At 34.4% G+C, this 17916-nt stretch overlaps 1 protein-coding gene across 2 annotated transcripts in view; it reads right to left on the bottom strand.

The window, feature by feature from the left end:
- Positions 1-17916, bottom strand: part of LOC114335520 (centrosomal protein of 135 kDa) — a 268776-nt gene that overhangs the window by 211371 nt on the left and 39489 nt on the right. For both annotated transcript variants that reach the window (XM_028285774.2, XM_028285775.2), the window contains exons 9-13: positions 17021-17326; positions 11341-11451; positions 6050-6214; positions 1796-1891; positions 1432-1661 (exon numbers count right to left, since the gene is read on the bottom strand). In XM_028285774.2, the coding sequence (XP_028141575.1) occupies positions 1432-1661; positions 1796-1891; positions 6050-6214; positions 11341-11451; positions 17021-17326 (908 nt within the window). The remainder of the gene's footprint in view (positions 1-1431; positions 1662-1795; positions 1892-6049; positions 6215-11340; positions 11452-17020; positions 17327-17916) is intronic.

The following is a 17916-nucleotide window of genomic DNA, read 5'->3' as shown; positions in this document are numbered from 1 at the left end:
CTCATTTGAAAGGTTATTCAATTCTATATTCAATAATATAAACATTAACATAATTATTTATACAGGATGAACAACAATTTTTTTTAAATTATATTGAGACAAAAAGAAGAAGGTATATAATTTATTTAATTCGAAATACATAAATATTGTTTTTCGCTTAAATTCAATATTAAAGCTGCCACCCACCTGTCTCTTAGCAGTCTGAACATTTAGTTTAAGCGAAAGGGGTCGTGAGATAGCTTATTTGAAAGGTTATTTAATTCTCTATGCATTAATATAAACATTAACATAATTATTTATACAGGGTGCCCGAAATTTTTTTTTAATTAAATTAATTGAGACAAAAAGAAGAATGTTTATAATTTATTTAATTCGATATACATTTTACTGCTGTCAGAAAACAGAAAAAATGTTAATTTGAAAAATAAACATTGCTTTTCGCTTAAATTAAATAATGTTCAAACTACTAAGAGGCAGGTGTGTGGCAGCTTAATATTGAATTTAAGCGAAAAACAATACTTATTTATCAAATAAACATTTTTTCCTGTTTTCGGACAACAATAAAATGTATTTCGAATTAAAAAATTATATACATTCTTCTTTTTGTCTTAATTAATTTAATTCAAAAAAATTTTTTGGGCACCCTATACAAATAATTATGTTAATGTTTATATTATTGAATATAGAATTGAATAACCTTTCAAATGAGCTATCACACGACCCCTATTCCTATTTAAAAAAATCATCGATTGCGCCATTACGCCCAGATGGATGACGTCACCAGTATGATACATAATATGCCAAAAAATTGTAATTTAAAAATAAAAATCGACCTGATTTGTAATTTATCTATAGAGTCGCCCATTCTCGAGAAAATGAATTTATTCCAAGTCAAACGTCCTCACTGTACCTATAACTTCAGAGGCTTATATCTTAAAACCATGATTTTTTGGAGCTATGCGCCCATTGCGTTTTTGTTTCAACACATCAAGGACTACCAGAACGCAAAGTTTTAGAGCATTTGACAGAGAGCCATTTCCCATAAGGTTTCTGCGGGGTCCTTTGAATTACTACTTCTAGTTTAAAAACGAGGATCGATTTTCCCTTTTTGTTCCGTTTGGGGTTGAAAAGATAAATTGTGATGCATTTTTAGAAACCCAGTTCTTAATACTACATCTATTTTATACATAAATTAGAAAAATTTCGTTAAAAAACTAATTATCAATAATTTGCAACTACACAATATGAATAATTTATCGTATGCTTAACCTCAAATTGTGAGATCTAAAAATGTCAAGTGAAGGCGCTAGGTGTCGCGTCAGTCATGAACGGAGCGGATATCGGTCTGCCGTTAAGAGATTATTTTTTTCTACTCCCATCCGTCCCTCCCTGGAAAGAAAATATTGAGAAAAAGAGTCATCAAACACTTACTTCAGTTGTTCATAATTGGCTTTATGACTATTAGCTTCGTTTTGTGCTAATTTCAATTTCTCTTTAAGGATCTGACATTCATCTTCAAGTTGCGTTATGTTGGACCGGTTAGTATTTTGGCTAATAACTAAATCCCTTCTTTCATTCTCGAGTTTAGTTATGTGTTCCTCCATTTCTTGAAAAGCCCTTTTCATTCTTTCTTCGTTGAATACCGAAGATTCGTTAAGAGCCTAGAATTATAAAAAAAATAAACATTACTGTGTTTTAAATTCGTAGGTTAACTTGATAAATTATAGTCAGTTTGTCAAAACTAAACTTCAATAAAATAGGCGATAATATGTAAAAATAAAATATATTCGCTTACTTGTATTCTGCCTTTAAGTGCAGAATTTTCTTTCTCCAGATGTTTAACTTCTTCTCGGTGTACATCTAATTCCCTTGCTCTCCTTTTGCAGACAGTCTAAAAATCATAGTATATTATGCAACTAGCATTTAATGATGGTCATTATGGTAAGGTAATCGAGGCTGCAAAAGACTGTGAGGCAGCGGTTTCCACTGGCCGTAATCCATGGATATCCGATAATACGTGGACTGTGATTCAACGCAGAAAAGAACATAAAACTAGATACGAAACAAACGATGAATACAGAGCGTTATCGAAAGAAATCAGAAAACAGTGCAGCAAAGACAAAGCTGATTACATCTCTCAAATATGCAGAGAGATAGAGGAACATGGCTGTCGAAAAGCACCGAGGGATTTATTCCAGAAGATCAAACTCCTTACCAGAGAATTTAAACCTCAAACGTGGTCTGTAATAGATAAGAAAGGTAATCTAAAGACCGATACTGACGAAATATTGGAAACATGGCGAAACTACTGTGGCGAGCTATATAAAAATAACGAGATATCAGCAGAAAATCAGTGGCCCTCTGACTACCCTCGAGAACCTACTGTCTTACTCGCTAAAGTCAAAGATGCAATTAAATCACTAAAGAGAAATAAATCCCAATGCATTGATTCAATACCATGTGAAATACTACAGTTACTAGGTGACAAAGGATTACATATCATCCATTCTATCTGTGTTGCTGTTTGGAATTCAGGAAAATGGCCATATGATTGGTGTACCTCAATTTATATCCCGCTACACAAAAAAGGAACTACTACCCGATGTGAAAACTACCGCACACTGTCACTAATAACACATGCTAGTAAAATCTTGTTACACATCATCAAAAACAGATTAAAAACCTATCTACATTACCAAATACCTCAGGAACAAGCGGGGATTGTAAAGGGTAAAGGTATAAGGGAACAAATCCTGAACCTGAGACAACTCATTGAAAAGTCTAGAGAATTTCAAGTACCTATGATTATATGCTTCGTTGACCGGAATGGGACGTTTCGATGCCGCCGGTTCATCGCCGGCCGTTTCAATGCCGCCGGTTCATCGCCAGTCCATTTCATCGCCGTCATATCTCGCATTTCCTAGAATTCCTTATTAATACTAAAAATAACTAATAATTGTAACTGTCGAAAATTCGGAAATATATCAGATAGCGATTAATTGACTGGCGATGAATCGGCCGGCATCGGCATCGAACTGGCGGCATCGAAACGGCGGCGATGAAACGTCCTAGACCCTTCGTTGACTACCAAAAGGCATTTGATTGTGTAAGCTGGATAAATCTGTGGTCAATTTTAATAGAAATGGGCGCACCAATGCACCTGGTGACACTTATTAAAAATCTGTACCAGTCCAACATGCACAATATACCTACACTTATACCAGCAAATGAGCAAGAAATGTTTGATCTCCTGCGAACAGTTAAGTACGAAAGCAATAAAGTTGGTCTAAAAATCAATAAAGCTAAGACAAAAATAATGGTGGTCAACAGATTCGACACTATTCAACTGACTAACATGTTACAAGAATACTAGATAGTAAAGACCTTTGTCTATCTCGGGTCTAGTATAACTAAAGATGGTAACTGTGAAGCAGAAGTTCGGAGACGTATTGGTATGGCAAAAAATGCGATGAGTCGCCTAACTAAAGTTTGGAAAGACAGATCTATCTCTCGAAATATCAAGATGAGACTGGTGAATGCAATTGTATTCTCAATATTTCTATACGGAGCAGAGACTTGGACTCTTCGCGCATGCGAGCGGCAAAAAAAAGGCTGTCCACAATATGTCTGCAACGAATACTGCAATTCTTTGGTCACGTGGTTCGCAGAGCTGACGACAGTTTGGAGAGATTAACTGTTTCTGGAAACATTCCGGGGAGAAGATCAAGAGGACGATCACCAACTAGATGGTCGGACCAAATAAAGAATTTAGCTGGAAACTCATTCTGTGAAGCTCTTAGAGCAGCTGAAGATAGAGACCAATGGAGAAACATTGTTAGGAATATTGGAAGGAATCACGATCCTCAGTAATGGGGAAACGACAAGAGAGAGAGATTATGATGCGAGTAAGACGGATAAGACATGAGCCGCGAAGCGACGAATGTCGTATAGAATACGAGCTTCATAATGACAATTCAATTCGAGAACAATACATGATTTTTTCTATGATCATTTTTAACAAAAAAATGTATTAAAAAAATTAAATAAAAGAGAGTTAATATTTCATTCCGTTTCAGAGGCAACCATCTTCTTACTAACGTTTCACCTTTTTGGGATCTTTAGAGAGGCCTGTGGTCTGCTCTGAATCGTAACGAAAACCAACCATCTCACTAAGCAAAATTATATGAAATAATTTGTTGATGGACGCTGTAGCAACGTCTATTTAAAACAATGAGAAGATCCGAAAATTTAAAACTTCTATCATTGGAATCAATTGCTGGTGACAACCTGAATTTGTGCCTTCTAAAATTTTCAAGGAAAACGAAAGATGAATAAAGCAGACTAGGGAAAATCTAAGGTTGTCACCAGAAACTTTATTCCAACGATTGAAGTTTTAGATTTTCGGATCTTTTTTTTTATATCTTTTCTGAGGGGGGTCTGGAATCTTCAAAAGACATCTCAGTCCAGAACGCCGCCTGACTATCCTTAGTGCAGGATTAATTCTTTGTAGCCCCAGCGATAGTTCCCGAGGCACTTTAAAAACGCTCTCTCTTCGCCGAGGCTACGCCGAATGTCTACCTACACCTACTAAACCAGACCCTCCTCTGTCATAAAGCGCTCCGAAAGCGGAATGGCTGCAAGGTCGACATCGCTTCCGAAGCACTTTACCTTCATTTATCCACAGACTGTAAGTAAGGATGCCCTTTCTTTTCTCCCTTTTTTTGGTCCCAAAATTAGGTTTTTTTTTATTAGAGCTTCTTTACCACAGTCTGTCTCATACAATCTAACTCACCTATTCGCCTCTCATCAAAACTTATTCCCTCTACCTTCTACTTACAATATATTTCCCTCTCACTCCTATCGTTGGTACAGCTGTTTTTCCTCCTCTTCTTTTTTCTTGATCACTACACGGATATGGTTGTGAATACTAGTCCAACCAGATTTATTTTCAGTCATTCTCTCAATCATTTCTCGCACTGTCACAAAATTCAAACCTGTCACTCTTTTCATTCTGTTCCTTTCTATTATCCATCTGTTGCACTCTAGCATCGTATGTGTAACGGGTATCCGCAGTATAGACATTAATCAGTGTCAGCCTTTCCAAACCTAGAAAGGTAGGCTCTAAAACACTCGTGTCCTGTGAGCACCTGCGTCAGGAAATAATCCAGTCGTCTGTGACCACAGTCCATCCAATCTTTCAAGTTAGGTAGCAGAATCTTTGTCCACTGTGCCACATGCTCCGTGTTGTTCCATTCTTCCTGCCATCTTTCAATTGACCTTTCTCTTTCCTGTCTTCTCTCGGCCATAGTGAGCTCAAGGTCTCTTCTCTCATATAGTTCTTTTCTTTCTACTACCAACACATGCAGCGGAACATATCCAGTGATGGCCCACAAGCCACACTCGCAGCAGACTTGTTCTATCCACTCATGCAATGAGCCCCCTGTAGGCCTGTAGATTTTCGGATCACATTGTTTTAGAATGACAAAAATTTAGAATCTGCCGATATTTTGGTTAAATTTTTATTCTTTGAATTATATCCACCTATAGAGCGTTTCACGTTAAGAATAGAGCATTGCGGAAATAGCCCCATGTATTTCTTATGGACGATAGAAGTGCGCCGATGCCACGCCGTATTGATTAGAATGAATCGTATATCGGCAGTCGAGCAGCCACCCGTGCCCGAGAGGTTTGGTAACACTGATCTCCATAAGCGTAACGTTCTATTCTTAGGGGCCGTCCATTAATCACGTGAGGCTCGAAAGGGGGGGAGGGGGTCTATAAAAAATCACGAAATGTCTCAATCCACGTGATATACGGGGTCTTAACCTCAAAATGTATCACCAAGGGGGAGGGGGGGTTAAAAAATGCTAAAAAAACCTCACGTGATTGATGGACGGCCCCTTAACGTGAAACAAAGTATAGTACCCAACTAATCTAAAACTGTACAATAATCTACAAAATTACCGAACTCAAATTGATGCTTAGGAAGTACAGCATACAAGAAGTGCATTTAACTTATTGTTATTATTTGGTACAAATTTGGTATTACCTTCGTACAGTATCTATCTGTTTCAATGTCAGTCATTTCCCGATTTTGAGCTTCAAGTCTAGACGACAAAGCATACCTTTCGGTAGTGGCATTTTTTAAATCATCTTGGAGAGTAGTTATAATCAGTTCTTTTTCTCGTATTTTATCCGTTAACTCTTCAACTTGCTAAAAAATACATATTAGTAAGAAACAGTATAAAATGGTATAAATTATATATGAAAAAGGCGTAAGTAATATTTTACCGTGAGTATGTTAATTAATACAACACAATTTATATGAAGTAACACGGAGGACATACGGAGAACAAAATCTGACTAAACAACTATTAAAACTAATACAAAAAATAATATAACAAAACACAATATCACAAGAATGGAGATCAAACATCCTAATATCTCTCTCTTCAAAAAAGGAAACAAATCTGACCCGGAGAATTACAGAGAAATTAACTTATTAAACACAACATTAAAATTAACAACCAAAGTGATAACAAACAAACTGAATGAAATTATAACATTAGCAGAAGAACAACAAGGTTTTAGGTCGGGAAGATCATGCACTGACGCTATATTTATAATGAGGCAAGTTCAAGAGAAATCGTTAGAATACAACAAACCGGCATATTTATATTTCGTGGACCTTAAGAAAGCATTTCACACAGTCAAATTAAAGGACGTTATCCATTTGTTATACTCAAGAGAGGTACCTCTAGGAATAATTAACACGATCGAAAGCATCTACCAGAACAATACAATAAAAGTAAAAGTAGAAGATGAACTAACTGACCCAATTGAAACTGACAATAGGATAAGACAGGGGATTTATTCCTTGATACTGTACTGTTCAACCTGATCATGGATGAAATAATAAAAAAAAAAATAGAACTAAAAAAAGGATACCAAATGGAAGAAAAACAACTTAAAATAATCTGCTATGCAGACGATGCAATACTAATCTCTCAAAGTGAAGATGATTTACAACGCATGCTGCACCAAGTTAACATAACCGCCATAAAATTTAACATGTTAATTTCCCCAAAAAAGACAAACTGCATGAATATAACAGCAAATTAAATAAGATGTAAACTGGAGCTGGAGTGTCAAATGATAGAACAAGTGATGGAGATTAAATATCTAGGCATCACACTATCTAGCTACGGACGGCTAGAAACAGTAGTGGAAGATCAAGTGAATAGGGCAAACAGAGCCACATGTTGCCTGAAAGACACAATATGGAGAAATAAAAATATCGGAAAAGAAATGAAAGGCAGAATTTACAAAATCGGAAATGTCATCAGACCAATAATGACATACGCGGCAGAAACACGACCCGACACAGAGAGGACAAAAAGATTGCTCGAAACAACTGAGATGAAAACCCTTCGAAAAATCGATGGTAAGACTCTATGGTACAGAGCTAGAAGTGCAGAGATACGAAGGAGATGCAAGGTGGACAACATTAATAACTGGATAAAAAACAGAAGAATAGAATGGAATGACCACATAAGCTGAATGACAACAAATATAGTAGCAGGAACAACGAGAAAGGGTTTCCCAATAGGAAGACGATCAGTGGAAAGACCACGAAAACGATGGAATGACAACTTACTAGAGGCACATTAAAAAACAGACAGTCATGTCTATAAAAAAGAAGAAGAAGAAGAATTAATATGACACAATAGTTGATTAACAATACCATTTATGAATGCAATATTAAGAGGAAACAGTAGCGATCAACAGGTAGCAACAAACGCATTCCAAGATTGCGGCTGTAATTTTGAATATTTTATCGAGATACTTGGCACACTTATTCGTAATATAATAAAGAATGGCGGTACAGAGCCCAATTTTGAGAAATATGTTAGTATGTGGAAATTACTCTACAACTAAATAAAATATTGCAAAAAGGAGTCTGTACCGCCATTAAGAAAGACAAAAAAATACACTTTCTTCAAATAAACTTTTTTATCCCGTGCTTAGATTTTGTGTCACATTGGAACTACTAAAAATCGATTTTTTTATAACAAGAAATCGAACGTCACTGACTTGGCAACATTTCGCACCTATGTGTATAAAAATTATTGTTTTTGATAGTATAAACGTCACTGTCAGTGTCGAATTACCGACGCCCTGTTGCCTCACTTTTGAAAGTTCGCAGAACTTCTGTAATCTTGGACCGCGTTTGTTGCTACCTGTTGATCGCTACTGTGTGCTCTTAAAGACTTTTCACAATTTTAGAACCTTAGTAATAAATATTCAATACGCACATCTTCATTTCCTGAACTCTCCTCAGAGGCCACAGTTCACCGCTGTACATTAACGTGCACTTCACCTCACTCTTATAAATCTTTTCTTTCAGCCCTTTATCTATTTTTCGATCAGAGTTCCCCGCTCATCCACTCCCAGTTACACCAACCAGCCTGTATTAGTCTAAGATCCGAATATAGGTCGATCTGTACCCATGTGCTTGCCGGATGAAACATTTTTTTTATTAAATTTCATACATAAACAAACACGACCAGCATGGGTTGCCTATCAAAATCGTGTCATAGCTATCCTCAAGGGGGGCCGTAGGGGTTGAAATCAATATTTCAAGCACATTTTTTTTTGAAAGTATGGTAGAATTATTTTATTTTTAAATTAAACAGGCATATTCAGTACAATTCATAGATTATCCAAGAAAAAATTAAAGGAAAATATTGAAAAATAAGCCAACGGTGGCAAATTTTTGAGGTGAGACCTCAAAATATAATGAATTTTGTGGTGGACATCAGAACTCATTATTGGATCATATAGTAAACAAAAAATTCAAAAAGATTTTATTACATATATATCGGGTGTTCTACAGCATCCGCCGTTTCCCGCATCCTATTCGCCATGCTTTTCGGTCACGAATATCTTCCTCGTTGAGTTGTCTACTGTTCATTGCTTTCTCTACATCTTGTATCCATGTTCTCTTCGGTCTGCCTCTTTTTCTTCTCTCGGGTGGTGCATACTGGATCATTTTCTTGGGCCATCTTGTTGGTCCCATTCTCTGGACATGCCCGTACCATATTAAACTTTTTTGTTCTATTCTGAGTCTAAAGATCTAAAGGTTTTATTAACTTGTGAATTTTTCAAGGTAACGCTGTCCAGATTTATTAGTTTTATCGACTTTTGACATCACTCAGAAGTCAAAACAACGAATTTTTTTTTGCAAAAAATGGCGAATCAACATATTTATTATTGTTAAACAAGAAATAAGAATACAACAAAAAATATCTCGACAGAGTTACCTCAAGGAATGTCTAATGAAAATATGTACAAAATTCCAGGTGAGTCGGTTAAGTAGTTTTTGAGTTACAATGTCTACAGCCTTTTGTCAAAGTATTGCCACTTTTATTTTCAATTTCTTTTTCGTCTGTCAAATCGTAGAGTGTTGCACACCGGAATATGTTTTTGAATCGCGGAGTAATTTACAAAATAAAATGAGAACAGCGGTTGACCGTTTCTCACTACGCTCAAGCACGCTGGCGCTAACTTGCTGCAAAGCGAGTCGAAGGTAGGGAGGTAGGGAGATAGTGTTGAATATCTCTACCGTCGAGTCGCACCAGCACGCTTGAACGCAGTGAACAACAGTCAACAGCTGTTCTCATTTTTTTTGTAAATTACTCCGCGATTCAAAAATATATTCAGGTGTGCATCATTTTACGATTTAACAGACAAAAAAAATATTGAAAATAACAGTTGACAATACTTTAAACGCTTTTTCCTCAAAACTACTTTTTTCAAAGGCTGTAGACATTGTAACTCAAAAACTACTTGACCGACCCACCTGGAATTTTGTATATATTTTCTTTAGACATTCCTTGACGTAACGCTGTCGAGATATTTTTTGTTTTATGCTTATTTTTTGTTGAACAATAATAAATATGTTGATTTTTACCCTATTTCGCAAAAAAATCGTTGTTTTGAGTGATATCAAAAAGTCAAAAGTCGATAAACTTAAAAAAACTGGACAGCGTTACCTTTAAAAACTCAAAAGGTAATAAAATATTTTTGAATTTTTTTTTAACTATGATCCAATGATGAGTTCTGATGTCCACCGCAAAATTCATTATATTTTGAGGTGTCACCTCAAAAATTTGCCACCGTTGGCTTAGTTTTCAATATTTTTCCTTGAAATTTTTCTTGAATAATCTATGAATTGTAATAAATATGCCTATTTAATTAAAAAAATGAATGTGTATGTACTTTGTACGCACGTAAGAAGATATTCTTCTATTATATAGGTAATTTAAACGAAGTAAATATACTTAACAGGTTATTTGTATTTTATTTAAAAATTAAAGTAACTTTCTTATCTACCACTTTCAAAATTTTTTTATTAAAACAACCAAAAATAAAAAAAAAATGAATCGCCCAGGATTCGAACCCGCGTCCTTCCAATCTCGGAGCTAACGCCCTACCAACTACTCCAGCGAGGTCCTTGTAATTGACGTGTAAGTTTCGGATATAATTACACAACACGGCGACAAATAGTGTAAAAATGTTATGCCTACATAATATTTATTATTTTACTACAGAGAAACACAAATCCAAAAACACAAGAATTATAATAAATAATACATTTACTAAAAACACTAATATATTGTTTTAATGACTTATTTGCACGGTTACAGATACATACATACCTATCTTGAAAGATTAGCAATGAACTACATGCTGTCTGTGTGCGCAGGCGCGCAAATTTATGTACAATTTTGCCCTCAATCGAAACGCCGCTAAAGAAGAATATCTTCAAAAAAATAATTCTACCATACTTTAAAAAAATGTGCTTGAAATATTGATTTCAACCCCTACTACCCCCCTTAAGGATAGCTATGACACGACTTTGATCTGCAATACATGCTAGAAATATTTTTCTATGTAATTTAATCAAAAGAATGTTTCATCCGGCAAGCAGATGGGTACAGATCGACCTGTATTCGGATCCCGTACTATATCCTGTTGGCAATTTCTCGATCTAGTGTCACATTTTCCGTTATGTAGGAGCTAAATTATTTAAATTCTCTCACTCGTCCTAGTTTTTCCTCAACCAATTCGATGTTCCCAACCATTCCTGCTAACCTTAAATCCTTCCTCTTCTTATGGGGTCTTTTACTAATATCCAAGTTAGCGTACTAGCTTCCCACACTAGTCTATCTAGATTTATTTTATCCTAGCCCTTCTTCAACACTCCAACTTCTCCTACAAGGAGTCCCCTCTTTTATAATACTATAAATAAGTGGAATATATTTATATATTACTTACTTTACTGGATTTCTCAAATCGTGGTGTTGACTTGCTATGTTCTAATAATTTGTGGTATTCCTTTAAATAAAATTCTTTTTCTTTTCGTAAAGATTCAATTTGCTGCGAAGCCTAAAACATGAAAAACAAAGTGACCATTACTAAATTTGCACTGAACTAAGACAAAACTGTCTATTAAATGAAGATATTAATTTTGTGCTATGTGTCAAATTTTGACATCGACTGGAAGTGGCTGTATGTAAGTTACTGCATAACCAAGCACACGTGCTCGTAGCCAGTATTGAGTGCAACTTAAAAGTAAAAAATTAGTCACATGCAGAATCAATTGTCGCATTCAGGAGACCAAAAAGTGACGGAGCGGTCCCGAAACTGTTGGGAATTCGTTCTCTGAATGTGGCGCTACTTGCGGAACGTGTTACGGAACGGTCGCGATGGCAGTGAGCTCATTTTAATTCCGCCACCTCCGTCTAACGTATGCTACTTTTGTTGATTTTGTTAACAGACTTGTTGAAAGATGGCGTCAAGTACTAATTATATTATTAATTGGAAAATAGCGCAGACGGTAAATAATCCATGGTCCTTGACCATGATTATGCAGTAAAAAACAATTTATTGCGCAGAGGCAAGTATACAGTGATGAGCGCGCTAATAACCGGCAAAATAGCGCAAAAGATGAAGAACATAATACATTGCGAAACAAAAAGAGATGAATCTAGTGGAGATGGAAATTATCGTTATAAATGTATAAATTAACATTAAATTACATAGTTTCCCACCTTTAGACGTATCAGAGGAGTATGACAACTGTCACTGTGACAGTAGAATTTTATAAAATACTCCTGTCACAGACGTCTACAGGTGGGAAACTATGTAATGTTAATGTATACGTTTATAACGATTATTTCCACTTCCACTAGTTTCATCTTTTTTTGTTTCGCAATGAATTATGTTTTCCATCTTTTGCGCTATTTTGCCGGTTATTAGCGCGCTCATCACTGCATAACCTCACATATAACAGAAAGTGATAGGCTGTCACGAATTTAGGGAGCGGAGCGTTCACATGACGAAACACAACTGTTACCGCTCCATCGGGAACTGCTCCCTCACTTTTTCTTCTCCTGAATGCAACCATACTACAATTGATCGTAATGATAATACATTTTACATTTGCTGTGGTTCTATTTCCAATACGGAAGGCTAAAAAAATCTGAAATAAAAATTATGAATGATCTTCACCTGTAGTAAGGGTTAATAATTGATATTACAGGTTTATATCAATATAATTTTTATTTCAGAATTTTTTTGAAGACGATATCCAGACTGTAAATCGAAACGTCAAAGCAAATGTAAAATTACTATCAATTCTGGTTTAATCCCATACAAAATTATATTCGTTAAAAAGCTCATATTTTGAAAATATATAAATATCGATTTTAAAAGTATACAACTATCTCAAATGAACTAAACAGCACGAATAATACAAATGCTTATAACAAGTTGTTCAAATTATAATAATTTTATAATTTTATTTTCAAGAAACAGCGGCTAAGTTTAATATTAGATATTTCTATTATTCATAATTATACATATTTTTTAAATTAAAGAAGTATGCACCAATAAGTTTGTTTCAGCTAATATTAAAGAGTGGTAAGAATTATTATGTATGTTGCCGACAATGATTCTGTTAAAATTTTCCCAAAATAAGTGAATCAATCCTCTATACTACGTATTATGTATGAGATTGCTTTGGCCTAAACAGATCTCTTGTACTTACACCAATTTACAAGAGATTTAGGGTGTTAATACATCTACAAATCTAACTGTTTCCAAGGAACAACATTCTTGATATTCAAATACTTATCAACGCTATATAAAAGTGAATATAGTTAGCGGGAAAATCCTGCGGAGTGGCATCTCTTATTCTTAACGGGAAGCTACAGTCTTCATTACCTGCTCTACGATGATAACGAAGAAACTACGCCAATTTGACAACTAACATGCCACCTTGATTGCTCTCTGATAGTCCTCTTTCTAAGCTAACATTTAGGACCAGAAAGACCAGGACCAGAAGATAATTATTCATTATTTGAGCCCAGGATGGAAAGAGTCAGAATGTCTGTAGAATTTTCTACCAGCCGACAATGCGTTCGAAGAATTCTGTCTGCTTCCATGCCGTTCGAGAATACAGGACCGTAGCTGAAATCGATGCTTCAGAAGTCAAACGGTGTAAGTCAAATTCTCCCTAAAAATGACTTATGAGATGCAACACCAAAGAATACACCAACGACAAATAATTTGTCCTTGTTTGAATTGATGAATATACTACTTGTATTATGATCAATAAAGACAGTCTATTTATTTTTAATGGCTCCTCCTTTTTTTGCCACTATTTTCACAAACATCTTATTACAGTGGAACCCCGATAAGTCGGCCTCCGATAACCCGGAAGTCCGGCTAACCCGGACTGATTTTTATCAGCTCAAACAAACATTTTTTCACTTTGACTGAGTTTTTTACCAAGAAATAAACAATACTGTATACAACTGTACGTAATTTAGAAGTACTGTGCATATGTATTTTATGTTTTTGCAATTATTGTAATGTGTATTTCTTTATTATTTATATGTATTTTATTAATTTTTACCATATTCTCCGGCTAACCCGGATTTTCGATAACCCGGATCGGCTGCGGTCCCGATTAATCCGACTTATCGAGGTTCCACTGTATCTTATTTCAAACAATTATTGACTTACACCGATTGGCTTCTGAGGCCTCTAATATAAGAATCATTCGAAAACGCTCAGACATTCCTTTGCCCGAGTTTTAAAATGAACCATTCATTTATTGGGGAAAAGATTTATTGGGGAAAGTTGTGAAAATAAATATTTATATATAATTATATGTCTCAGTGTGTATAAATGAAATAAAAACTAATAAATTAATAGTGCAGTCAGTACTGCATCAATTATTTACTTGCTATTTTCACTGTAAGTAGGGAATAGCTCGAGAAACAAAATCTACCCTATATCCTATGGCGCTTTTATCTTGGTGGTGGTTCCCACCCCTTCTCGGGGGTAGAAAATTTGTTGGTCAAAATAATCACGGAAGCAACTAGAGAACCTAATTCTAAGCAAAAACTGTTGTATATTTTTTTTGAAAACTCAATACTGTTTGAGTTATTCGTGGTTGAAAATATGACACCATTTCGGATGGTTTTTTTGCGAATTAAAAATTACGCATCTAACGAAAAAAACTATATAAAACATATTCGTAGCTTATGAAAATCAAAGAGATTCATTTCTTCATAAATCTTCTAGTTATAATACAAAAGGAGACATGGTAGATGAAAAAAGCTTTTTTTTGGTGCATGCTCTACGAATGCTTTTTGTAGTGCTTGAAAATACCTTTATAAAGAGCACTGTTAAATGTCGAATACATTCAAACTAAGCGAGGTATGGTGCAAAAAAATTGATTGCTAATGTATGTACTTTAAGGAAAAATGAGAAGTATATTTAACCCCTCATCCACCAGAATTTAAATGCATCGTTTTCCCTTCTACAATACCTTTTACTATAGTGTTGTTTCTATGTTCAAAAAGTTGGACGGGTTTAAAATAAATGATTTTTGAAGAAAATAAGATCAAATTATAAAGCGCTTTTTTAAATTTTCTTAAAAATATTCCTTTTTCTCCATGTAGCTCGAAAATGATAAGAGATACGAAAAAAAGATGCTGTATAAAAATGTAGGGTTTTTTCAGATGACATTTTATTTTTCCTTTCATTACTGTATCTCTTATCATTTTCGAGTTACATACAGAAAAAGGAAGATTTTAAGAAATTTTAAAAAAGCGCTTTATAATTTGATCTATTTTTTCAAAAATCATAAACCCGTCCAACTTTTTGAACATAGAAATAACATTATAATAAAAGGTATTGTAGAAGTAAAACGATATATTTATATTTTAGTGGATGAGGTGTTAAATTTACTTCGCATTTTATTTTAAAATAAATTATTTACCATTTTTTTTGAAGTTATACTTCTTTAGGCGCGATTGAGATTGAGGGTTTATTTATATTGATCTGCGCGCATGCGCACACCGACAGTATGGTATTAGTCGTTATACGGGCTCTGATTGGGTGTTGAAATGATCTGTCAATAATAAATAATTGTTCAATATGAAGGTAAACAAATGTATAATATATTAGTTTTATTGTTGTGAGTACAGAAACAAAAAAGTTTATAATTGTAGTGACATTTAAATAGTTTTTAAAAGCAACAGGTACGTAATAATAATTGTAAATGTATCATAGGTACCTACCTATTTGAACCTACCAAAATACATAGTATGTAATACTTTTATTTACATAATTTGATTACCATCAAAATTTCTATCAATGTTCACCTAATATATTGTTTTCTTACTCTATGTTTTGTTGTATTTTTTCAATTCTAAATCATTTCAAAAATGTCAAAAGCTTAATCCGTTTAGTTAGTCGAGCTTCGCACATAACGACACATTGCCTCCGTGGCGAAGCGTTTAAGGCGAATGAACCCCAATATACCAACCGCGCTGATAGCTGGTTCGAATCCCAATAAAAACTTTTATTTTTTTATTTTGTTTTATACATTTTATGATTGTAAGTATATTTATTATATAATTTTATTTTCAGAAAATACGTATTTAGTTAAAAAATTTTCCGACAATTAATGTTCAGAAATCATTTGTGGCATTTTTGATGTGTTTGTGTGTGTTTTATTCTTTTATTATTTTAATTTTTGTCACTGTTTTAATAAAAATGTTTGAGAAGTAGTAAGTATAAATTAGTTTAATATTTAAATAAAATATAAATAAAAAGTATATTAATTTCGTTTAAATCATATAATAGAAGTATAACTTCTTACGTGCGTACAAAGTACACACACATTCTTTTTTTTTGCACCATATCTCGCTTAGTTTGAATGTAATTGACATTTTAACAGTGCTCGTTTTAAAGGTCTTTTCAAGCACTACAAAAGATATTTGTAGCATTATCCCCTTAAAACTGACCATTTCTCTGTTGTTTTAAGTTGAATACAGCGATTTGAGCAGGCACCAAAAAAATCTCTTTTCACCTACCATATCTCTTTTTTTATTATCACTAGAAGATTTACGAAGAAGCGAATCTGTTTGATTTTTCATAAGCTAAAAAAATGTTTTATATAGTTTTTTTCGTTAGATGCATAATTCTTAAGGTATTCGCAAAAAACCAGCCGAAAAGGTGTCATTTTTGAATGAAAATGGGAAATTTTCAACCACGAACAACACAAAAAGTATTGAGTTTTCAAAAAAAATATATACAACAGTTTTTGCTTAGAGTTGGTTCTCTAGCTACTTCCGTGGTTATTTTGACACAAAAATTTTCCACCCCCGAGAAGGGGTGGTAACCACCCCCAAGATAAAAGCGCGCTTCGGCATAGGGTAGACTTAGCAATAGGCGATAAGTAGAGATCATTCACAAAATTTCATTAAAATCCATGCAGTAGGATATAATTCGGAGGTAATATTCTGTATCATTGACTGGCTTATGTGTGTTTAATTTAAAAATAAATTTGAATGGATGAATTAAGTAAATGAATCATTTCAGTATAGACGAAATAATTTAGTTCTATAACAATTATTATCATATTTAACCCGTTTACCTGTTCTTGTCTCGAAGCTATATCTTTCTCGAGCAGCTCCCTCATCCATTTAATACAACCGCCTACTTCGCAACAACACTTTGATCCCATTTTAGGATCGTACTGCAAGCCAGGAGGTAACGGTTTGATATGATTTAAACTATCTTTAGCTTCTTTCGCTACCGAATCCAGTTTAGCGGATCCAGAAAGAGCTTTCCTGCAAGTTGTTTTGTGAGTTTTTGTAACCGATATTTTCTTGGTGTGCGTAGATGAATCAGGTACTTGAGATCGTTGTTTCTGCAAGTTTTCTACATCGAGGCTTGATCTCTAAACAGAAAATTTTAATGTAGGTATACTATTGCTCTATATACAGGGTGTCCCCGAAAATAGTGCGTTCCTTAAAGGTGTAGGTAGAAGGCATCATGTAGAGCAAAAAAGACTTATAAGATTTTTTTTTCTGACAACAAGAATTATTAAACATCATGAACCAAGCTAAGAAAGAGAAGAAAGTACCACTAGACTGGCAGATAGGCATTATAACACCATTGTATAAAAAAGGAGATAGCAAAGAATGCTCAAACTATAGAGGAATAACACTAGGAAGCACAGTAGGAAAACTTTATGCTAGTATACTAGAAAACAGGCTAAGAGAAAAACTAGAGAACACCTTTGAGGAGAGCCAGAGTGGTTTCAGAAAAGAAAGAGGGACGAATGATCAGATTTTCATAATCAGACAAATAATAGAAAAAGCTCTTAAAACAGAAAAAGAAATACATGCATGTTTCATAGATATGGAAAAAGCTTTCGACAGAATTAAAAGAGAAGATATTTGGAAAATACTAGAGAAGAGAAAAATTGAACAAGGTCTAATAGGATGCATCGAGAGTTTATATGAAAAAACGAAAAGCTATGTAAGG

This window comes from Diabrotica virgifera, chromosome 3, assembly GCF_917563875.1.
Source record: "Diabrotica virgifera virgifera chromosome 3, PGI_DIABVI_V3a".
NCBI classification, from domain to species: Eukaryota; Metazoa; Arthropoda; class Insecta; order Coleoptera; family Chrysomelidae; genus Diabrotica; species Diabrotica virgifera.
This window is presented reverse-complemented; position numbering and strand designations above follow the sequence as displayed.